The sequence below is a fragment of the Lacerta agilis genome, chromosome 10 (assembly GCF_009819535.1).
Source record: "Lacerta agilis isolate rLacAgi1 chromosome 10, rLacAgi1.pri, whole genome shotgun sequence".
Lineage (NCBI taxonomy): Eukaryota > Metazoa > Chordata > Lepidosauria > Squamata > Lacertidae > Lacerta > Lacerta agilis.
The window spans coordinates 20,723,652-20,746,666 of NC_046321.1; the positions used below are offsets into that span (position 1 = coordinate 20,723,652).

The window sequence follows — 23,015 nt, forward strand, 5'->3', positions numbered from 1 at the left end:
AAAATAAAGATATCAAGTATTAAACCTGGCTTTGATTTGGGGGAGTTAAAGACATAAAATGGAAGATAGTTAAAACATTACAATGTAAGCTTCGCTTAAACAAGCTTCTAGCCTTGACAGTCAGAGGGGAAACTTGCAAAGTTTTGGCGGCATCTAGTAGGAACACTCAGAACTGATAGGAGTGGGCTGGTTTTCATTTGAGGTCTTGCACACTGGTGCAGTTCATTTTGAATTTAAAAGAATGACATGCCTGAGGAGGTGCATGAACCACATCATGCAACAATGCAGATCATCGAAGTGGTGGACATCAGAATTAGTGTGGTCTAGTAGGAAAGTGTCATCAGAGTCACCACTTTCTACAGCCAGAAGTACAATCTCATCAGAAATTTGTTTCCTCCCATAGGGAGAACATCACATCCTTTTCAGACCTGCTGTTTTTCTACCAATGTAATGTATGCTTGTTCTGGAATCAGGCCTGTAAGGTGTGAAGCGATTCTTGATCATTCAAGGACCTTCTTCAAATATTCCCCACCATCTCAGGTGTGGTGGTGATGGTTAGTCTGCTCCACTTACCCGTGGGGAGGGGTTGCGGTGGACCTCGTGGCCGCCCTCCCCACTTCTGGGTGGGCGGGGGGCTTTGTCCCTCACCGCCCGGAGGAGTCCCGGCCACGTCAGCAAACAGCTGGCCAATCGGCAGGCTAGGGGGCGTGGCCGGGGCACTCCTTTAAAAAAGAGGCTCCAGCCGGAGGGGAGGGCGTCCTTTCGGCTCGCTTCCGCAAATCTCCCACCCTCCCTCCCTACTTTCAGGTTTCCCGCAATGGCCTTGCTTTGGACTTTGGTTGGTCGCCTGCCCTTGTCAGGGGCCTGGTAGGAATTTTTCTACTTGGCAGATTGGCTGGGCCATTTGGTTTTTGCCTACCACTTAGCAATTGTCACAACTTTGTAAGGTGGCGGTTTGGCATTGGGTGACCTTATGTTGGGGGAGGGGGAGGCCTGGCCATTGCCTGCCCCTCCAAGCTTAAGGGTATTCCGTTAAAGGAATCCGGAGGTGTGGATTTTGTCCGAAGCCCGGGGCGGGGCTAGGGCCATGCCGCGACCCCCTTAGGAACCCAGAGGGAGCTCGAGTTGGTCTGAATTGACGGAGCTCCCCCTACCAGTGGTTTACCCTTACTGGACTCCCTGCGCTGCAGGCAGGAGTCAGATATAGTCAGGTCCACTCAATACCTAAGCCAATACCGCTCACATTCTGTAACCAATAAAGTTGTGGCCAAATTTTGCCCAATAACATTAACCTTATATCTTGTGTCCTGTCGTTTTATTTCATCCTCGGGGGGCGTCTACGGGGTCTCGACACGCAATTGGGGACATCACGTATTTAGTGGTGGGACTCCAGCTTTGAAATGCTCTTCCCAGAGTGGGGGGGGGGTGGACAGTCTTGTGGCTTCTTGCTGTTGTTGTTACAATATTATTATTATTATTATTATTATTATTATTAGTAGTAGTAGTAGTATAGTAAACCCACCCACCCCTCATCTGACTGGGTTTCCCCAGCCACTCTGGACGGCTTCCAACAAATATAATAGCATAATAAAATATCAAACATTAAAAACTTCCCTATGCAGGGCTGCCTTCAGGTATCTTCCAAAGGTGCCTTAAAGGCTGACATCTTTATTAAGGCATAAGCTTCCACTGACTGCAGCCCACTTAAACTCAGTTGCTAGAAAGGTTTGAATGGCATCCACTTGGAAATATTTCTGGCACCAGCCAAAATAATGTCGCCCCCCCCCCCTCCCAACTTAACTTTTTTAAAAAGATGATCTGTTTTATTCTGCCGTGCATTTATAGATTTGCTGCATTCAGCTTATTTTTATGTACTTGTTTTATTGTGTTTAAAACCCTATAGTTTATTGATGGCCCTGATAATTTGATAGAAGGGTGGCACATCAATCCAAGCGCATAAGTAACAAATTCGCAGGTGATAATTATTTGGGAAAGAGGGGGATTGTTTTACATTTCTGAAGAAAGAAATTTAAGATCTCTGTGCAGCAAGTTTCTTGTTTTACCCTCCTCTCTGCTTCTCTCTTTAAGCTAAGGCAGCTGCTTGAAGTTTGCTCAGAGGTTTGGAATGCTAGATGTAATTCAGCAGAGGTTATTTAATGAGCCTGTGCAGGTGAAGAAAGGCATATGATAGATCGTATTTATCACGCTCCTCCACAGTTGATCATACAGATGCCCTCGGTGTGTGAATCATCTGTGTATCTGCACACATCTCGTGTGTGGACAATGCAAAGGGGTGTGTGCACTCGGGTGATTTGTTACATCTCTCAACTGCTGCATAAATTGGCTGTCTGAGGGCCTCCTGCCAAATGCTGTTTTTCTTTCCCCCTTTTCTATAAAGATCTGTCACTCAAAAAACCTTGCCAGCAGAAAAGGAAAGAAAGTCTTGCTCCTTTGCCCCCCCCCCCCTTACCATAGTAACTATAGTAAACATCCCTTTTCAACTCGGGAAAATGACTAATTTTTTTTTAAGCCAATCCAGTCTATTAAATTAATCTTTCTGTTAGACTTGCTTGTTCATCATTTGCAGGGAAAGATTCCAATAATTTGTGACTGAAATAAATTGTGGAGGCCAAGGTAGTTTTCTCCCCCCCCCTTTTTTTCTGGAACCCTTTATCCACTTCCCTTGAAGTAAGCCCCACTGAATTCAGTGAGACTTCCTTCTTAGAAGACATGAATAGGATGGTGCTGCAGATCACACAGCCATAGGCTTGTAGAGTTGGAAGGGGGGACACCAGCAGTCATCTAGTCCAACCCCCCCCCCCTGCAATGCAGGAATCTCAGCTAATGCATCCAGGAGAGGTGGCCGTTCAACCTCTGCTTGAAAACCTCCAAGGAAGGAGAGCCCACAAGATGATATCAAATAATCAGTAAAGGCGCCACGAGTGGCAAGCGGGGTGGTATCCTCAGTGCATCTTACTTTGGGGCTGAAAGAAAAAGACTCTTTAGTTTTAATTTTAAAAATTGTGTCCCGTAACATCTTTGCAAAATACAGGGGATTGTAAAAGTACAGTCATACCTTGGATCCTGAGCACCTTGCAAGTTGAACGTTTTGGCTCCCGAACGCCGCAAACCCAGAAGTGACTGTTTTGGTTTGCAAACATTCTTTGGAACCCAAACATCCAACACGGGTTCCACGGGTTCTGATTGGCTGCAGGAGCTTCCTGCAGCCAATCGGAAGCCACACCTTGGTTTCTGAACGTTTTGGAAGTTGGAAGTTGAACAGACCTCCGGGACGGATTCCGTTCGACTTCAGAAGTACGACTGTACTTTATTTTAAAAAATGGTTTCAAATGCAACTGTTAACGTTCAGAAGTTTTTACTACTTTGTTTTGTTTCCTCTTAGCATGGTCTGTTCAGGCAACAGATTTCGGCTTGCACAGGGGGACCTTCCTCATCTCCTCTCCTGCCTCATGCGGCAACCAGAGCATCCTCTGGAGCAGATCCTCAGGGGCTGGAGAGGAGAGGAAGGGGAAGTTCTTCGGGATACAGGCCAGTGCTTACTGCAAAAATAAAACGAAATGAAAACCAGTTGAGTGGGGCAAGTAAGCCTCTTCTCCCTCCCCAATCCCTCCTTGATTTCCTTGGTGGTTTGAAGAAAACCGGTTCTGCCTGGCCTCTCACTATCTCTGTAGGATTCAGTGGCGCAGCATCGTACTCAGAAGTGCCCTGAGGGACTCATTCTGTCAAAGCGCTATTTCTCCTTCATCCCCCAAGGCTGAATTTAGCAGCAAGTAGCCCAGGCAACCATCGAGGGCAGGAGTGGGGAACCATGGCCCAAATATGGCCCAAGAGACTCTTCAGTCCAGGCCACACTCTTCACTGCCCTGGCTTCACATTCTGTTTGGGTGTTTGCCTTATCTGGAATGTGTCTTCAAACTCTGGTGAAATTTGCTGGCCTGGATTCAGCACAAGAGTAGGTTGCGTGTGGGTGTGCCTACTGCAGAAAGACACAATTTGCATTTATTGCTCCATCCAGCCCTTGGGCCAGAAAGGATTTCCCACCTAGGGAAGCCAGGCTCAGGGGCCACAGGTCAAGCGTTCCCTTACTGCTGCCAATTGGGCACAAGTCTGTTTCCCTATGTGTGGAGTACACAAATTATGCCAGTGTGATTACACAACCCTTGAGTGCCTGCATTGTCTTCTCAACAATTTAATTTTCAGCCATGAGGACTAGAAACTTTCTTTAAAAAACAAAAGCAAGAGAACTTGAAAGATTCCTGGGAAGCTGGAATTTCTTGCAACTCAGCATGTGTACCAAATATAAACAGTCCTGTTTTGGTTTTTTTAAAATAAGTTCATACTCAGCAAGCATCCTTTCCATTTCCCTTGTAAAACTGCAGAAGCTGTTGCCAGGCCTGGGGTATTTTTACACACACACACACACACACACACACTTCCCCTTCTCCTTCTCCTCTTGCTCAGTGTATATTCCCTCATGGTGCTTAACTCAAGCCAGCTGTGAGTGGTTTCCTGGCCATATGATTCCTTCAGGCTGCATGGTCTCTCTCCCTCCCTCCCTCCCATTCAAGATTTGGCTCATAAAACCAAATGACGTGATGTGCACGGCTTAGTAACATACCAGCCGTCCCCCAGATGCTCGAAGGAGTTTGCAGTCCTACATAGCTGATGAGTTACCAGTGGCCTTTACCTGCCTCTGAGGGCGGTGTGTGCTGCTTGGCTTTTGTTTTCGTGTGAAAAAGCATTGCTTGATTCTACTTAATGCCGCAGAAGTGAAGGCTCCATGGCGGAATCTTTCTTGAAAATCTACATCTCGATAGCCTGCCAGCGAGGCATTTGTTAGTCGCATCCGTTTCTCGTTATTGAAAAGCAACATTGTCCTTCGCCCAAATTCCACGCATGCACACATACACATGCATTTACATCATTTTATTTTCCCTCCCTTTCTCAATCGTTGGTTAGGAGCTGCCGGTAGGTATGTGATCAGATACAGGTATGGGTATCCTGTATCATCTCCCTCTTGGTAGGAAGGCAAGAAGCGTGAGAGATCCTGAAAGTGGGGGGAGGGGAGGGGAGTGCAGTGCAAAGCAAAAGCACACACATGTGGGCACATGCTCACACCAGCCCACATGGCTGAGTTTCGGCTAAGCCACGGGGAGACTGGTCACACATCTCCTGCAGTTTTGCCTAATCAGGTGGCTGTCAGTTCTTCAGAGGCCTCTTTCAAAGCATTGGGCAAAATAGCACTCTGAAAAGGATGTCTGGTGTCCTTATGTAGAACTTTTTCTGGGTGTGGGGAGATGAGTCTGGACTGCTGGGCTTGAGAGGGCCCCCACCCCTGGCTTAGAGAACCACATTTTACCGACGTTTGAGCTTCAGACCTCCAGGCCTGTGGCTCCTCAACCCTGTTCTAGCTCATAGGACCACAGTGGCATCTCTGCTTCCAAACCTGAGCTTCCCGAGTGCCTGGGCATTCCAAGCCAAGGAATGAAACGGCAAGCTCCTCCATGTTTGTTTCTCTCTAAGGCAGCCTTTCTCAACCTTGGGTTCCTAGATGTTGTTGGGACTACGAGTCCCATCATTCCTAGCCAGCATGGCCAGTCCCTTAGGAATTATTGGGAGTTGTAGTTCAAGAACACCTGGGGACCCATGGTTGAGAAAGGCTGATCTGAGAGATGGGAGACCTGTGGACTCCAACTTCAATTGGCCCAGCCAGCGCAGCCAATGGCCAGGGATGATGGGAGTTGTAGTCCAATAATATCTGGAGGGCCGCAAGTCCCCCAAGCCTGTTTTATGCCACTACTGCTATAATGCCTGCGCTGATCCTGCTTTTCCATGTGAACTAGCGATTATCACTTGACAGGAGTGGCTGAGTGCTCATGTAGGTGCAGGTAATGGACTGATTGAATCATCAGGTCCCTCACTCATGAAGGTAGCTGAGAAGAGCCTGCTGTCTGACTATGCCCTGAGCCATATGTCTGCTCCTTAGTTTCCTCTCTCTCTTTGTTCCTTTCTGGTGCCGTCTTCCCATGCAGAGATGACCTCAGCAGAGGTATATGCTTGGCTTTTCTAGCAGATTGCTTAGCTAGCAGAGGGGGGGGGAAGAGGAATTCTGGGACTGTTCCACGCCTTCCCATATTTAAGAGGCCACAGTGTGAAAAGAGAGACTCTCCATTAATTCCATGACTCCAGGAGTGCCATGCGCTGGCTGCGTCTGTATGGAGGGAAGCATGTGCAAAAAACTATGTGAGCCCCACCTTTGAGAGAGAGCTCCAGGCTATACTGTGGCCACTCAAACTGAAGGATGCAGCTCACATTATATCTCGTGACAGGGTTGGGGACGTTCCATGTGGCAAACTGTACTGCAGATGCAATCTGCACAATCTAAAGAGAAGGGCAGTCTCTTGAGTTCAAAAGAAACCATGCAAGGTAAATTTGCACGCACAAAAATATCGGTTTACCAAAAATATTCTTGCAAATTTGTATGCCTCTGGAAGTAAGGGAGAAAAGACCTGTGGTTGATAGAGGAGGAACTATCAGATCTAAAAACTTAGATGGAGGCAGTAGGGGGAGAAGAAGGACCTCAACAGTGCTCCTATGTACCTGCCTGGCCTTGAACTCCTAAATGTTCACTTTGAACATTTAGTAGATGATTGGCCTCTTATCTGTCTCAGGAGACAGTGTAGGAGTGCACCTTTAGGGGTGAGGTCAAACTGTTGGAACAACAACAACAACAACAAACTTTATTTGCATAGCCTACAGGCCATTGGAAGGTTTCAGCGCCAGCTGTGGCTGTAGAGACTGATGCAGGAGTGACATGTTTTGTTGCAGCTGGGGCAGAGGAAGGAGTCCCATTGTGCTGTTGCAGATGTACCATGGCGTTTCTTCTCTCTGCGCTCCTCCCAGCAGTCATTCCTCCTCTGGTCACTGCTGTGGATACACAACCTGACTGACTGTCTCTAGGCACTTCAGTCATCTGGAGGGGACAGGTTCCAGTTCGTCTCTTGTAGTCGTGAGGACTATTAATTTGATTTCTCCTTTTATCCTTACGTTCTTGGAAAGCTTGGCATGGCCCCAGGATAAAACCTGGCCAGCTGTCTCCTCCCCACCCGCCTTCTCAGTTACCACCTATTAATTTATGTTTCTTATCTCAAAGGGGCCCTGAGAGTTTCAGACTGACCCTTGCGTCTGCTTCCTCCTCCTAGCACCTTGTCGAAATGCTGCCATGCCATGGTGGCCCTTCTCTACCCCTTCACTTGGCAGCACACCTACATCCCTGTGCTTCCCCCTTCGATGATTGACATCGTGTGCTCGCCAACCCCCTTTCTGATCGGCCTGCTCTCCAGTTCGCTGTCCCGCCTCAAGGAGCTGCCCGTGGAAGAGGTGAGGCCAGAGTATGGGAAAGGGAGGGCGGCAGAATGGATATGGTTTGATACAAGAGTGCTGGGTTCAAGAGGGCACTGTCCTCACAGGACACAGGTTTGGGGTGTGTGAGGAGGACAAGCTTTGGGGCCAGGGTTTATTCAGGGCAAGTCCTGCTAGGCTGGACAACCCTGGAGAAAGGGCCAACTGGCTGCGATGTGAAACACTTGCTGGCATCTTTCCTCAGCTTGTTAACAGCACATGGCATTGAGAGTGCCCCTGTGGCTTCTGTTTTAACCATGGTACATCCGCATGGAAGATGATCCGGGGCGGGTGGGCTTAGGGATGATATGATACCTAGAATTCATTACCTCTAACTTAGATGTATAGAGCATCTGAGCTGGAGATTGGGTGTGTGGGACAGAAGAGAAGAGGCCCTTTTCTCCTTCACCATCCCCATGGCTTTTGGTGATGGCAAACGCAAGGACTGGATGGAGCAGCCCCCAACAGCCGGTGGGAAGAGACTGGGGTGGGGCACTTCAACCACAGTACTGGGTTCAAGCCCCACATGGGCAGGGCAATAACTCTAACCTATACCAATAACTCTAACCTATACAATGAGATCCACAAAGAAGAGTCGCCAGAATAAGACCAGGAAATCTACAAACCCAGTAACACTTGGATCTATTTTGGCTTAATTGTCTAATCCTTAGCACTTGGGGTTGGTTTTTTTTTTACCTCCAAGCACCAAAATATCTTTGTTTTAAAGTCCAAGGGGTGCTCCAGGCTATAAGTTGCTGGTACCATACTTGCATTGAATATCTCTTTTTTTTAAAAAAGTGCTAGATAAGAGCATGCTCCTATCTCTGATTCCCCACCCAAATGGTTGCTTCTTCTCTGTTGTGTGGAATATCTGGTGTGGTTTCTCAGTCAGGGAAAGGAGGGGAAAGTGTGTGTAAGAGACTCAAGAGGAACAGCTTCCCTATGTTTAAAGTTGTCATTCTGTGGTTTGTGGTGAAAGTCATAAAAACCACCCTGGGATTGGGCTGGTTTTCATATCTCTTTGAGGCTCAGTGGAATTGGGGTAGGGCAAGGCCTTTGGGAGCCTTCCTGGGCCGAAGAGTAGAGTAAAAATGCTTCACATAAATAAATAAGGCAGGGCCTCCCCCCCAAAAAAAGCTGTATACAAGGCAGCCATTTTCCCAAGGAGGTTGATGACCATTCCCAATAATGTTGTTCTCTCCTTTTCCTCTCTGTGCATTTCTTTCCGAGCAGGTCCTTGTGGTTGACCTTGTGAATAACCGGTTTCTCAGACAGGTAAGAGCAACTTGCTTCCAGTCATGTCCATTCTATCTCTGGTGTGGGGAACCTTTGGCCCTCCAGATGTTGCTAAACTACAGTTCCCATCAGCCCTAGCGAGCATGGTCATTGCCCTGAGTTGGTGGGAGTTGTAGTTTGGCAACTTCTGGCGAGCCAAATGTTCCCTACACTGGTTCTGTCTCAGGGAGGGAGGAACAGGAAAGAATAAGAACAAGGAAGTGTGTGGAACAGAGGAAGTTTGCTCTGTTTCGTTGCTGGATGCTCAGCAGGGCTTTTTTCAGCCATAACTCACTGGAACTCAGTTCTGGCACTGAGACGGGTGCCATTGCCATTATAAGAGAACAAGGGAGGTGTTCATGGTGAGTTCCATCACCTCTTTTTCTAGAAAAGTAGCACTGAAGAAGGTAGTGTTAAATGGAGCCTGAAGACAAATGGTCATTGAGAGAGTTGGAAATCATTTGCAAGAGGCTTTGGTTTCCATGGTGTTTGTGCATATGTTTCTTCACGTCTTACTCCATCCTCTAGTCAAAGGGTTCTGCAGGTTTTTGAAACTTCTAAAACCCACCAGACCTATTAACCAGGGGTCAAAGTAGGGTAAGTGGGTATATCATAAGCGGCCAAAAAAAAATGCACGAATTATTCTTTCCCTGTCCCGGTTTTCACAAATAAGTGTATGTCTGCAGGGGTGCCATTCTCTCAAGTTTTGCTTCAGTATTAGTACAAAAGTGAAGATGCAGGAAAGGTGACTCTACAATGAGGGAATGCTGTGGATGAGGAGAACTCCTACTCTCTACAAAACCAAAAGGAGATGGTGGTTGTGCCAGTGGTGCTTCCCACCCTGGATTTAGGCAAAACACACTTTTGAGTCCTAAGACCAATGCTTTGGGACGTCCATGCCTACATCATCGTTTAGGGGCGGTACGTACCTCAGAAGCGAAGAGCACGCTTTGCACACATGAGGTCTCTGTTTCAAAGACACACAGCAGCAAGATAGGCTCAGCATGCAGACCATGAGCTATAGTTAATGCAGTGAATGCAAGAGCGATCTCTTGCAAGGCCCAACATCTGCACCTTTTGATGCCACTTCCTGCTGTCTCCCTGTGTTCCAGCAGCTTCTCCTCCTTCCAGTATCTGTGGCTGCCAGATGACCATCGCAAAAGGGCCACCTCAGTCGTTGCTTCATGCCAAGACTGTACTGTGTGCTAGTTCTCTGCTCAGCTTTGGCAGATTTGACGGCACCATTGCGAAGTTTCCACCACAGTCCTCTGAAGCAGTCCCCACACCACCGCCTTCCAGTGCACAATGACCATTTGCAAGGGTTTAAAAGTGGATCCTTTAGGGGGGTCTAGTGGATCCTTTAGGGGGGGTCTAGCCTTTAACCCTCCAGGTGCTGCTGTGCTGCCTTGACTATTGGCCATGCTGTCTTGGGAGTTGAGGTCTAATAAGATCTGGAGGGTCACCGACTGGCCAAGCTTGCTTTTAGAGTGTTTATCCCAGAGTGTGCAGTTTGGTTTCACCCTGTCCCTATAGAACATGCCCTCTCTCTCTTTTTAAGATGGAAGATGAGGACTCTATTTTACCCCGGAAGTTGCAAGCAGCACTAGAACACATCCTGGAGCAAAGGAACGAGCTGGCAAGCGACAAGGAAGAGGGCGCTCCCAACGGCAAGCAAGGTAAAGTTTAAAACCTCTCACCTTCTTATTTTTCGCCGGGAAAAATCACACTGAGCTTTTATAAACCTCTACTGTGTCCTCCCTTAGTCATTCCCCTTCCAAAAATTAAAAAGGCCAAATATTTTTAGCCTTTCCTCGAAGCAAAGCTGCTTCAGCACGTGGGTTGCCCTTTCCCAACTCTCAGTATCCTTCTTTTTTAAAAATAATAATAATAATAATAGTTTTTATTTAAGATTTTATTGTGTTACAAAACAAACAAATGAACAAGGAAAAGTACATGTAGCACCTCCATTTTTTATTCATAGTCATTTTCACAGTTCGTTTACGTACTGTATGAGACATTATCGGCGTAGACAGTTGGGGGTAAAGAGAGAGGAGAGAGATTGGAGGGTAGCCTTCCTTTGTTATATTGCATAACGTTTGTGTAGTGTACGGTGTCAGCATCACTTGGGTAGATCCTTCATTTGTACATTTATTTATTTCTATTGTCATTGTGAGAGATTGGATGGTTCAGAGCCTGGTATCCTTTTTTATATGAGATGACCGGAATATACCAAATATTTCATGATGTCCACTTCATAGCCCCTCTGCGTCGGTGTGGAGATGCCACAAGGATGGGCTTAACCATGTGGCTGGACCTGCATATGAAACCTTCCTTATGTCAAGTCAGAAAATTTGTTCACCTGGCTCAGTGTTGGGGAAGATCCGCAGCTCTGGGAGAGCACCTGCCCTAGGTTCAATCCTAGCAACTCTAGGTAGGGCTGGGAGAGACCCCATCCGGAATGCCAAAGAGCTGCTGCCAGTTGGGGTGGACAGTACTAATCTAGATGGAACAATGGTCTGACTCTAAATACGTCAGCTTCCAAGTGTCTATGTCCACAACACTGGCTGCAACTTTGCAGGGTTCCAGGCTGAAGCCTTTCACAAACCTTCCTGGAGATGTCAGGAATTGAACCCGGGGCTTCCTGTGTGCAGAGCAGGTGTTCTGCTACTGAGCTACGGTCCCCCATCCCAAATCTACAGCCCGACAAGTTCAAAGGATGGGACTGGACTGGAAGAGAGCAGGTTAAGGCCAGGTCTCCCGCTAACCAGTGTTTTCCCTGCTCCTTTTTCCTCCCCCATCCAGAGTCCAGCCCCTTGAACGAAGTGGTGTCAGAAGCGTTTGTCCGCTTCTTTGTGGAGATTGTGGGGCACTACTCCCTCTTCCTGACTCCCTCCGAGAGGGAAGAGAGGACCCTGCAGCGGGAGGCCTTCCGGAAGTCGGTCTCTTCCAAGAGCCTCCGGCGTTTCTTGGAGGTCTTCATGGAGACGCAAATGTTTGGGGGCTTCATTCAGGAGCGAGAGTTGCGGAAACAGGGTGCTAAAGGTGAGAGAGCAGGAGGATGGTGAGAGGGGCATGCGATTAATTAAGCGTGTTTTTCATCAGGGTTTTTTTTTCTGCTTTGCCCCTTTCATCACATAAGAGCTGCTCAGGTGGCATCTGTGGGAATGTTGAGGATAGTAGGAGAGGATATAATGATTACATATTATCCTTACTCACTCAAGCAAGTGAGCTAGAAACTATCCCTTGCGCATAGCAGGAAGCTAGTTGTTAGATTCGTTAGAACCATTTGAGTTAAGCAATCCATTCTGGCTTGTCCAGATTGGATTGTTCCTGGTAAATCCCCTTTTGTTCCCTTTTAAAAACAATAATGAAACAGCAGTCTTATTTTAGAACAGGCATAGGCAACCTTCGGCTCTCCAGATGTTTTGGACTACATTTCCCATCATCCATGACCACTGGTCCTGTTAGCTAGGGATCATGGGAGTTGTAGGCCAAAACATCTGGAGAGCCGAAGGTTGCCTATGCCTGTTTTAGAAAGTAATGATAAGGTTTACTTACATTCAGTTCACAGTATGATCCTGAAGGCAGGCATTACCTTTTAGTTACAGAGAAAAGTGTGGGTTCATCCTCTTGTGAGCGATTAGCCCATGTGCTGCTGGCTGAGAGCCAGCACACAGCAAAAGAGCAGTAGCAAAAGAGAGTGAGTGAGAGAGAGAAGAGGAAGATGGCTGCATGACTGGCCCCTTTATAGGGTCTGCCAGGGTCACGCCCATCTACCTGGTCACACACAGAGGGAGGATGCTCCAGACCAGGTGTGACGGGAAGTCCTCCTGGCTGGAGCAACGTTCCACTGTGTGTCCACTCTGGGCAAACAGGAAATGTTGTATTTGACTGCTTTTGTGATGTTACATCCCACAGCATCTGCAGCTGGAACTCACCAGGTTTTTCTTTCTTTCTGCGTTCTGTTTTCCACCCCTTTGTAGGTTTGTTTGAGGTACGTGCCCAAGAGTACCTAGAAACCCTTCCCAGTGGAGAACAGAGTGGAGTCAATAAATTCCTGAAAGGGTTAGGTAAGAGATCCTGGCTACCGCTTTGGATTGCAGCGTGCTTTTATATCCCATCGCATGTCCTAAAGTCAAATCACAATGCGTGTGGGTTTATTTGCAATATAAGCACCATCACTGCTGTATTTATGTTATGCACAGTAATAAAAGAAACAGGGCAGGTCCTTAGCTCAAGGACACTGCATTCCAAATGCAATTTCTGATGGGTGACGACAGGTTTACTGTGGATGGGAGTGATAACAGGGGATGAAAGTGAGGAAATGCGTTTTGGGTGTGTTTTAACTGGGGATGAGGGCTTACAGGTATTAGTAGATGTAAATCAGGGATGGCTATCCTTCCTGTTTGAAGGCTATTGCCTCTTTTATAGTTCTGTAGAAGAGGGAGCTGCTTCTTCTCCTACGGCAGTGTTACGAAGGCTTGAAAGGGTCTCTTCCCGTGCCTGGCAAAATCTCCAGGTATAAAGGAACAGTGTATGGAATTGAGAGCTTCTTGTGTCAGGTATCGCTTCCATTGCTGGGAATACTGGGCTTTTAGAGCAAAATGCCCAGCTGCTGGGGAAACGCAGTTAACTTGAAAGCAAAGCATGCTGCTACTTTTCGTATGTTTTACCATCTGCGTTGTGGCTCCATAAATGTCATCAACCGTCTTTGGATGGGATTTATGTCATTGCTATGTTGTGTAAACTTTGCAACGTGCCGTTTTGCGAACTTTATGGTGTGTATAGTGAGGAGCCTGGGCATTGCACTTGTGTAAATACTGGACCGTGTACAATGCAGGTGGGAAAATGTGGTGAGGTTGTGCACTGGTTGGTTTTATCTGTTTTCTGGAGACGGGGGGACTTTAATCCAGTCCCATTGTGCCAAAATCACATGGTTTCTTTCTTTGTTTCTTTCTTTTTTTGGCTCCCACCCATCAATCCTTTCCAGGTAGCAGAATGAAATTTCTTCACAAGAAGTAAGACCTTAGAGTGCCACTGTTGCAGAGAGAAGTGATTTCTTTCACAGTTCAGCAGACAGAAAATGGACCAATTTTTCCCCCATTCCCATTTCGCCTGCTCCCAAGGAAGGGAAAGCCCAACCCAGGAATCAGGGTGTCCGGGAGTTGTGCTTAGGTGAAGAGCTGGCCTCTGGCCTCCTAGAATGGCGCTAAGGGGGACACAGACGAAGAGGCTGCTGGGAGGGGACTCTCAGCTGCTACCAAGAACATGCACTGGACATAGCATTATCGGGACTCTCCATTGGCGCTTTGCAGATTTCACGGTGGTTTGGGGTTTGTTTGTTTTCCTATTTCTTAGCTATTAAAACATTTTGAAATGTTGTTTCTTATTTATATCGAAGTTAAGAAGAGTATTAGCCAATGACACTTGCCCCGGGCTCCTCTCCCAAATAGCAGCAAGGAGGTTGCTGGATTGAGGCTGCATTAACCTGGACTCTGAGATACTGACAGGGACCATATGATGAAAAGGGGGAGAAGCAGGAGGCAGTTAGAGGGAAGATGAGGCAGGGGAACCACTGGAGCTGCTGAGAATTTGATACCCACTCCAGCAACCACTATGGGATGGAAGATTTGCCCGTCCCTCCTAGTGGGCATCCTTTCTCGGAGTAAGCTGAGAGGCTGATGCGATGTAATTAAAAGAGAGTGATGTTAAAGAAAACGTGTCCAGTCGTTCTTACCATTCATAAGTAAGTGTTTTGTGGGTTTGACCTGACTTTGTACTTTTCCTCTTTCGTTTCTCTCCGCTCCAAACAGTTTTGCGTGAAAGGGGGAGCCTCCAGATGTCCTTTCATTGTGCCTTCAGGACTATTTGGGTCTGTGATGGTACTTGGGGTTGTCTTACGCAACCCCACTTCCAATTCAGTTTGCCCCTGCAAACATTTCAGGACAGAGCTTGTTGTTGTTGTTATTTATTAAATATGTATACCACCCTTCCTTTGCAGATCTCAGGGCGGTTCCACAGAGCTCCTGTTTCCATTGTTGCCTGCCAAAATGCAACTTTTCATATCACAAATGTACTGCGGTTTTCTTTGTCCTGCTTTTGTTGCTCTGTATGCCAGAAGTGGCCCCTCTAGATGGCAATAATGCGGGAACGGGGGGGGGGGAAGCATCATAAATGGAGTGATGTGTAGACAGTTCAGTATAAAGCCATTAATGCACTAAGATTGCATCAATGGCAATGTTCTGCAACATCCATATATATTTTTTTAAACAAAACAAAACAGCCCGGGCTGGTCCAAAGAGATAACGTTAGGAACTGTTATCAGAATGATATTGATGTTGTTGTTATGGGGTCTTAGGCCCCCTGGTGGCCAAAACAGTGTAAATCAGTTGCTTTCTCATGTGGATCTTGCAACACAGGCCTGCACATCACTTGGTCTCACTAAGCCTGCCTATGCTTAGTGCAGAGCTTTCCAAACTGTGTGTCACGACACATTAGTGTGTCAGCTGCAGTGTGTAGGTGTGTCACGTGAACGCTCCCTGTTCTCCTCCGGGAGGGGGGGGGGCTGGAAAGTGGTTAGTTTCACCTCCAGTTTTGCTAGTAAAACTGAATTACCATGTCGGGAAATGTTGCTTGTCTAAAAAAATGTGACAGCCACATAAAAAGTTTGGAAAGCTCTGGCCTAGTGACTGCTGAGTGTGTGAAGCCACTCTGCTGAAAAGTACTGCATTTGGGGTGGCACAAAAATTGCACCGACGATTTGAAACCTGTGGTGATTTATTCATGCACTCCCCAAGCGATGAACCTTTTCCATGATGTCTTCTACTTTTATGGACAGCCCCAGTTAAGAGGCCCCTCCATTTATTCTGTTAGGCGGAAGATGTCATACTGAAAACTCATCAGTAGGCCACAGAACCTTAGTCACACCTGTGCTTAACAATGGCGATGGGGAAGTACTGGCCTTGGAAATAGTAAAGGTACCCCCAAACAATTGGGGGTACACCTGTAGCTCAGCTCCTTTGCCCACAGAGGGCCTCAGGTTCAATTCCTGGCATCTCCAGGTAGGGCTGGGGATGTCTCCTGCCTGGAGAGCTGCTTTCAATCAATGTAGACCATACTGAGCTAGATGGACCAATGGTCCAACTTTATATAAAACAGCTTCCTACAACAGTAAAAATTTGGGACCTAAAATCTCACTCAAGGTGCTTAAGGAGCCACCTCTGCTGTTTTGTGTTGGCAGAGGTTTTGTCAAAAATTCACCGAAAGTTCCCATTTCCGTTAGCTTCCATTTTTACTTAAGGCGCCTTCTCCCCACCCCACCTTATTCTTGTGTTTCTCACACAAATAAGATGTGGCGGAGGTTTGCTTCCTGACATCTCCCCCCCAGAGCACGTCTCGACTCTTTGTATCAAAAGGAAGCTCCTATTTTATCCTCCTGCTCATGGCGGATTCAAAGCGGAAGGTCGTGTTTCCCCCAGCCCTTCTGTCTGTTGTCAGTGCTGAGAAGGAAAGTTGGCCGTAGGAACACTGGGAGTTGCCTTCTGCCAGGTCAGACTGCTTGCCCAGCTAGCCCTGTACTGTTTACTGTGACTGGCAGAAGCTCTCCATCATCACAGCCAGCAAAAGGTCTCTCCTATTACCTGCTACTTAATCCTTTTAAGTGGATATACCAAGGAATGACTCTGGGACCTGCTGCATTCAGGTGACTCTTACCAGTGAGCGATGGGGCACGCTGTGTCAGTAGGGAAACCTGTATGTTTTGCAAGCCGTTTGTCTTCTCAGGGTCCATTCCCCAAGACCTTTTTTTAAAGCTTGCATAGGTCCATGCACACCTTGTGCCTTTTCCTTTTACACCTGGGCACTGGGACAGAGGCCAGTGCTGACTTACGTGTTGTGGCCTAAACTTAGGATCCTGCACCCTGTTGCCAAAGTTCGAACATATCAAGGTTTTCTACCTAGCTGCAAGCTCACAACTGGTGCCCTTGTGCCAGAGTACACCTGGATCCTGAGACAAGTTGCTGTAGCAGCAGCAGCCATAGTTCTTGGGTTTCTCCAGGAAATGAGAAGACAAAAAAGCTCTATCTCTTTGCTCATTCATCTTCAAGCTGAGAAGGGATCCCTGTTGAAGGTCCCTCCTCATGGGAGGTGCAGATGGGGTAACCGAAATCAAAACAGTCAAAATAAACTGAAAGTCCTTCTTTATTAAGAGATTGTAACAGTTTAGATAATGCGAGCAAACGTAACTTGCAACGTTTGAACAGAATGCCACTTAAAATCAGTTTTTTTAATTCTCTCTCTCTCCCCTCCCCCAAATTGTACAGCTTTAGAAGCATGAACACCTGTTGGGGTGTTGCTGGCAGCTCATTTTTTAAAAGACTGACAGGAACTCAGTGTCTTTTATCTGTTCTGGATATTCTGGAAGAAACCACCTGTGGGAGAGAGCAAACAGACAAATCATCAGGGGAACTTTCCTTGATGAGACGCCAACCTCAATATCTTCCTACAAGCAGACATGGATTATCTGAGGTATCCATTAAATAAAATATCCATTTATCAATGTACTACCAACTTAATTGTTTTAAAAAAGCACACACAGATGAGCCGAAAGGTTAGACCTGCGTTATCAAAGAGCACAGAGGAAGTTTGGTAATTGAGGTATCTGAATGCATTCAGTAGGAAATCACAACTGGCCCTAATACTTGTATCTTGGTGGTGGAGATATGAAGTGCAATGACAGAGGCAAAGTGTGCCTCCTTAACATTCAGGTTACATCTACATAGTAGGTAGCCAGCACAATCCGTGTGACTTGAACCGAGTAACCTGCAAGGATTCTACTGCCCTACGTTCCAATCCCTGTCCTCGGTACTACCTTTCAGTATGCGCTCTGGTCAGTGACCAAAATAAATCAATCAATTCATTCATTCATTCATACCTTTCAGTATGGCTCAGTAATGCTACCTTGTCATTTCCCATTTCATTCATTTCTAGTACAATGAGGCTCGATGCCAGACCTCGTAGCAACAATGTCAATGCTGCAGTTTAAAAGGTTTGTGTGGCATGGAGGGAGATGTGCAGATTGTGGGTGGGAACACTCTAAATCTGTTATTTCCTTATTTTGTGGATGCAGTGCCTCCTGCTGGCTAACAGTGGATGATGCCACATGGTGTCCTTGTTTCAAAAACATCATTTGAGAACCACATCTCTTCCTGTGACTGATAAGCTAGTTTGTAGACCAGGCTTCCTCAACCTCGGCCCTCCAGATGTTTTTGGCCTACAACTCCCATGATCCCTAGCTGGCAGGACCAGTGGTCAGGGATGATGGGAATTGTAGTCTCAAAACATCTGGAGGGCCAAGGTTGAGGAAGCCTGTTCTAGACTCTTATCACCACAGGTAGGCTCAGATGATGAAATGTTCCTCCATATATTTAAAACATCTGTACCTTCCACATATAGAAAGCAACATTTTAAGGAGGAGGATGCTTGGCTAGAACCCTTCCCCTGCTATTTAATTTTCTATTTAATTTTTGCAGGGAGGATTCAAAATATAGTCGTACCTCCGCTTACGTATCCCTCCGGTTATGTAAACTTCGGGATACGTAAGCGGCAAACCCGGAAGTATATTTCCAGGGTTTTGCTGAGCACACATGCACAGAAGCAGTCCCTCTGGTTGTGAAAACCTCGGGATCCAGCTGGACATCCGAAACGGATCCCGTCTGCAACCAGAGGTACCACTGTACATGACACACTTCCCTTGTACACAGAAACACTTAAAGTGGTGCAGCCCCAGATACAGAATTAGCTCCACAATAATAGCCTTTACTGGGAACTTTCACACAAAGGAGATTTATTTCAGAATGTCCAGCAGAAGCACACACACCCCCATTCACCAGTGTCTTAGGCTTTCTTCTGTGTTTTATGTATTACCTGTTTCACGGGAAACTGCTTTCAGGTCACACTTCCCTCTCGGCAGTTTGCAGGTATAGAGGCCCAGGCAGCCATCACAGTCTGAGGGTTTTCTGCAGGCCCTTGACTGAATCCCAGGACAGGAATACTGAGGAGGAAAGCAAAGAGAATCCCTTTAGGCACCAGTGCTAAAGGCATTAAGAAGAGCTTGGCCTGCTGCATCCAGCACTATGTTCTCACATTGCAGCAGCACACTGCCTGAATGTGAGTTGTCTGTCTATTTAAAAGTCTTTATGAACCACTTAATGGTTCAAAAGCCTCTGGGTGGCGCAGTGTGCAAAAACCAACAATATATTTGTTCATTTATTATCTGCATGCAGGAGGCCTCAAGTTCAGTGCCCGGCATCTCAAGATAGAACTGGAAACCACTTCCCATCAGACGGACCCAGTGCTCTGATTTGGTTCAAGGCTGCTTTCTCCGTACCTCTAAGGCAAGGTTGGAGAATGTGTGGCTCTCTAGCTCTTGTTGGACTACATTGCCCACCATCCCTGACCATCCACTATGCTTGCTTGTCCTGATGGGAGTTGTAGTTCAGCGACACGTGGAGGACCCTAGCCCCCACTGCCGTAAGGGACTGGCGAAAAAGCTGGAGGTCTTTTACTCACCGTATCCGTGTTAAATTTCCCATGTCCTTTCAAGTAGTTCTGAAGTCCTGGGCTCTTACTTCTCGGAGGGGACAGCTGGGGAACCTGCTTCTTGCCGCTGGCCGCCTGTTTAACATGTCCCGGTTGGGGTTTGCTCTCCGCTTTGCTGTGGGCTCTGCCACCTGCTCCAGCTCCTCCCTCCACCTTCCGCAACCTGGCAGAAGGCAGTCCTTGGGCTTCCGCCTCTCTGTCTCCTTCACGGGGCGCGTGGAAAGGTTTCTTGGCTCCTCTAGCCCCTGCTGGGTCCACCAGCCCTTTCCCAGCCCACTTCCCATGGACTTGAGCCAGGGTACAAAACTGAACGGAAAGCACAGCAAAGGTAGCCACTGCGGAAACCCTCATCCTCTTTTCCTGCCTGGGTTTTCTCTCCCGGCTCTCTGGGCAAAGGGCTGCTGTTGCCTTGGAGCTTGCCGGAGAGATTAAAACCAGCCACACATGCATGTGGGTGATGTCTCTGCGTCAAGAGTGGGAGCCCTTTTATGCATCTGGATCCCCAGCTTAACCCCCACCCCCACCCCCTTTTTGTGATACTGAAATTCTAGCTCGCGCCTCCTGCTTGGAAAATCCTCCCTCCCTCTTTCCTTTACACCCCCACCCCTCAGCAGCAACACCCAACTCCTTTGTAAAACACAAGCATGTCCTTCCCGCTGAATGCCACCTTTCCCCATTGTGGTCATGGAACAATTTGATTTTTATTATTTTAGCTAAGCAGGTGCTGCAAGGTACTGAGTGAGCTGTGCTGGTTAAAAAAAAAAAAAAGCTTTCCTAGGCTGGGCAAAAGTGTGTCGCCTGTGTGCAGAGATTAAAGCTGTCTGTGGACAAACTCCGGTTCCCTCGGCCTGAAAGCAAGATGAACGCCGCAACCCCATAGTCGCCTTTCACTGGACTTAACCATCCAGGGGTCCTTAACCTTTTTTACCTTTACCTTACAGATTAAAGGTACTTTCTTGCACTCAATGCCTTATATTAGATGTATTGATCAGTCCTGTTTGTCACCCCTCCTTGGCATTTGCAACTCATTTTGTTCTACTGGATAGGACTGTTGGCTGTGAAGCATCTTCAAATCACAGGCACTTCCCTAAACCAAGTTCTGATCTAAGCTTGGTGGCAGAAAGTGTTTCAGCTCCCCTGAAGGAGGCTGGCCTGGAGTTTTAGCCTACCGCTGTGCCTGGTGCAGTATCTTGGAGAAGAAAACCACAACTGCCCTTTTGTGGGACGCTTCCTTTGAGCCATCTTGTGTGCTGCTGAACAAATCCCACACCTCCACCTGCAAGCATTGGAGCAGACACTACATGCCTGTTGCTCTCTTGAGTCACCACCATGACATGTAACTTGGGGCAATGCCCACACTAGGGTCCCTTTTGCCACACTGCTGTTCCCAGCAGCCTCTGTGACACTATAAGAGCTCCTAGTCCAGGAATGCAATTTGGTTGGCACACCCCACCTTTGAGAAAATTGATTCAAACCCATCAGTTGCAGAAAACAGCCTAAGGCAGGGGTGGCCAATGTGGTACGTTCCAAATGTTGTGGACTGCATCCCCCACCATCCTTGGCTGATGGCCACACTGCCGAGGGCGGATGAGAGTCATAGGTCAAAAAAAGATGTTGCATATCTGTGATAAAGTACAAAGTTGAAGGGCAACCGGTTAGGCCGCCACACCACAGGGGTCTCCACACCAATGCTGTAGAATGGAGCATGAGAGGCGGAGGGGTTTTAGCATCACACAGGGTGCTGCTGAAATTTGAGAGCCCAAAGTCCACCACCACTTAAAACACATTTGAGCCCACATCCCACATACATAAATCTAGAGTCACGTAACATGATAGAGGTAGCTGTGTCCCAACTGTGTAACCAGGCTAAATGCAGCCTTTTGGCTTGAAGGTAAAATTTAAAGTAAAATTATGTTACGTTCAGTTTCAAAATGAGCTTCTACTACTAACATTGCACCATCTGTTAATTTCTTTTATTTGTTTCCAATAGTTCTTCATGGGGGACAGGTTGCATAATTCAACTTTTTTTGGTGCAGGGTTTCAATTTAAAAAAAAATTTAGGTCATAGGCCTAGCCAGTGCTTTTTTTCTGGGGGTACGCAGTGGTATGCATACCCCTAAACATTTTGTGAATCTTTGTAGTTTTGTCCACTTTATGTTTCCCAATTTGAACTATAAAATGGTGATTTTCTTCAGTCAAAGTGAGAGTACCCCTAAACATTTTTTAAAGAAAAAAAGCACTGGGCCTAGCAATAAAGAATGGTGAAGGGCAAAGGGAAGATGGAGAGACCCAGCCAGCCTCCCTTCCTCTTCTCCTGATGCAATCACGGAGCCCACCTGATTCAGTTCAGAAGCAGGCCCAGGTAGGAGAGAGAGATGTTGGTGCATCGGCCCATTTCAGGGTGCAGAAGGGGCTGACCAACTCTTAAGTCAACTTCCAGCGCTTTGCCACAGGCCACTGTTGAGCCTTGAGCCTTGCCACATTCACGCTGGTGGTACTGATGTCCGGTGAAACTGGCTCATAAGAATGGAGGGAGAAGCTGGCGGACAAGAGGCCCATCCGGACACAATCATCCATGTCTTCTCCAGCAAGCAGCCCAGCGAGGATTCCAGCCATTAAGCTGAAGAGAAAAGAGGCCAACTCGGCTTACTGAAGGAAAAAGACTAAGCTCTTCAGCAACTGAATTTCACCGTTTATGGTGGTTTTATTTTAGTGTTCTCATCTTGCACCCCAGTTCCTGATGGTAAGAGGTATAAACCCCTTGTCCCTCTCCCAGACCCACATTTCCCTGGCTTAAGTGGATGGCTGTGGTGGTGGCACCACCATGAGTAGTTGATGGAGAACCTTTTGAGACGTCAAGGTCTTGAAGGCTCTCGTTTCAGCACCGCCTCTTGCCAAAGCCCGGCTGCCCCACTAAGAGGCTCCAGGTGCTTTTTACAATTGCAGCGTCTGGAGGCACGTGGAGCAAAGATGTCAACGTCTTGTTGAGACTTAATTGCCTCCATTTCTCTCTCTCTTTCATATAAAGGCTCAGGGAAATGACAGCTCACAATAAACCTTCCCATTTCTCTCACCACCTCCAGATAAATATTTGGACTAGCGATTCCTTAGCAATGCTGCGTACATGCAGGCACTGTTATGTTGTCACAGCAACCAGGGGGGCAGGGGCCGAGGAGAGGAAGGTGGAGGAGCCTGATGCTGTGGCAGGAACTTCTCTGGGCAGCTCGCAACATACCTGTCACCTGCTCCAGAGACATTGACTATCTCCTCCGTGGGGACAGGGATCGCTGGGTAGTGAACAGCACACAGCTCATCTGAAGCAGTGGCCTGCAAGGTGAGATAGGAGACAGAATGAGGGAGACGCCCTGAACCTGGAGAACTGTAAGATTAATTTCAGCTCCTGTTATACACTGTCAGGTGAATGCTAGAGGCAGAAAAGGCCCTAGAGGTGGGGAGCCAGAGACCCAAATGAACTACGCATGGCGTTGACATGAGAAGGGAACTTCTCATTCATTTCAGGAGAAGCCAGTGCGGTGAAGAGTGGGACCAGGACATGTGAGTCCAGGGTTCAAATCCCCACTTGGTCACAAAGCTCGTTGGCTGGCCTTGGGCCATTCACGGTCGCTAAGCCTATGCAACCGCATAGGGTTGTGTCATACTAGTAAGCAGTTATTACCCCAGGGATTGGGTCAGGAGTACCTCCACAGGTGAAGCTAATT

At 47.4% G+C, this 23,015-nt stretch overlaps 2 protein-coding genes across 10 annotated transcripts in view; one reads left to right on the forward strand and one right to left on the reverse strand.

Annotated features, from left to right (window-relative positions):
• Positions 1-14,415, forward strand: part of DENND2A (DENN domain containing 2A) — a 64,819-nt gene extending 50,404 nt beyond the window's left edge. For all 8 annotated transcript variants that reach the window (XM_033163245.1, XM_033163249.1, XM_033163248.1 and 5 more), the window contains exons 15-20: positions 7,224-7,401; positions 8,656-8,697; positions 10,256-10,373; positions 11,500-11,739; positions 12,681-12,767; positions 13,688-14,415. In XM_033163245.1, the coding sequence (XP_033019136.1) occupies positions 7,224-7,401; positions 8,656-8,697; positions 10,256-10,373; positions 11,500-11,739; positions 12,681-12,767; positions 13,688-13,719 (697 nt within the window). In that variant the 3' untranslated portion in view covers positions 13,720-14,415. The remainder of the gene's footprint in view (positions 1-7,223; positions 7,402-8,655; positions 8,698-10,255; positions 10,374-11,499; positions 11,740-12,680; positions 12,768-13,687) is intronic.
• Positions 14,416-16,878: 2,463 nt separating this feature from the next.
• LOC117054436 (pseudouridine-metabolizing bifunctional protein C1861.05-like) overlaps positions 16,879-23,015 on the reverse strand; it is a 31,088-nt gene continuing 24,951 nt past the window's right edge. The window contains exons 18-21 of one of the 2 annotated variants that reach the window (XM_033163255.1): positions 22,532-22,623; positions 21,775-21,916; positions 18,622-18,748; positions 16,879-17,126 (exon numbers count right to left, since the gene is read on the reverse strand). In XM_033163255.1, coding sequence (XP_033019146.1) covers positions 17,095-17,126; positions 18,622-18,748; positions 21,775-21,916; positions 22,532-22,623 — 393 coding nt within the window. In that variant the 3' untranslated portion in view covers positions 16,879-17,094. Of the gene's footprint in view, positions 17,127-18,621; positions 18,749-21,518; positions 21,917-22,531; positions 22,624-23,015 lie in introns of those variants that run through there. The other variant, XM_033163254.1, reaches the window with a different exon arrangement.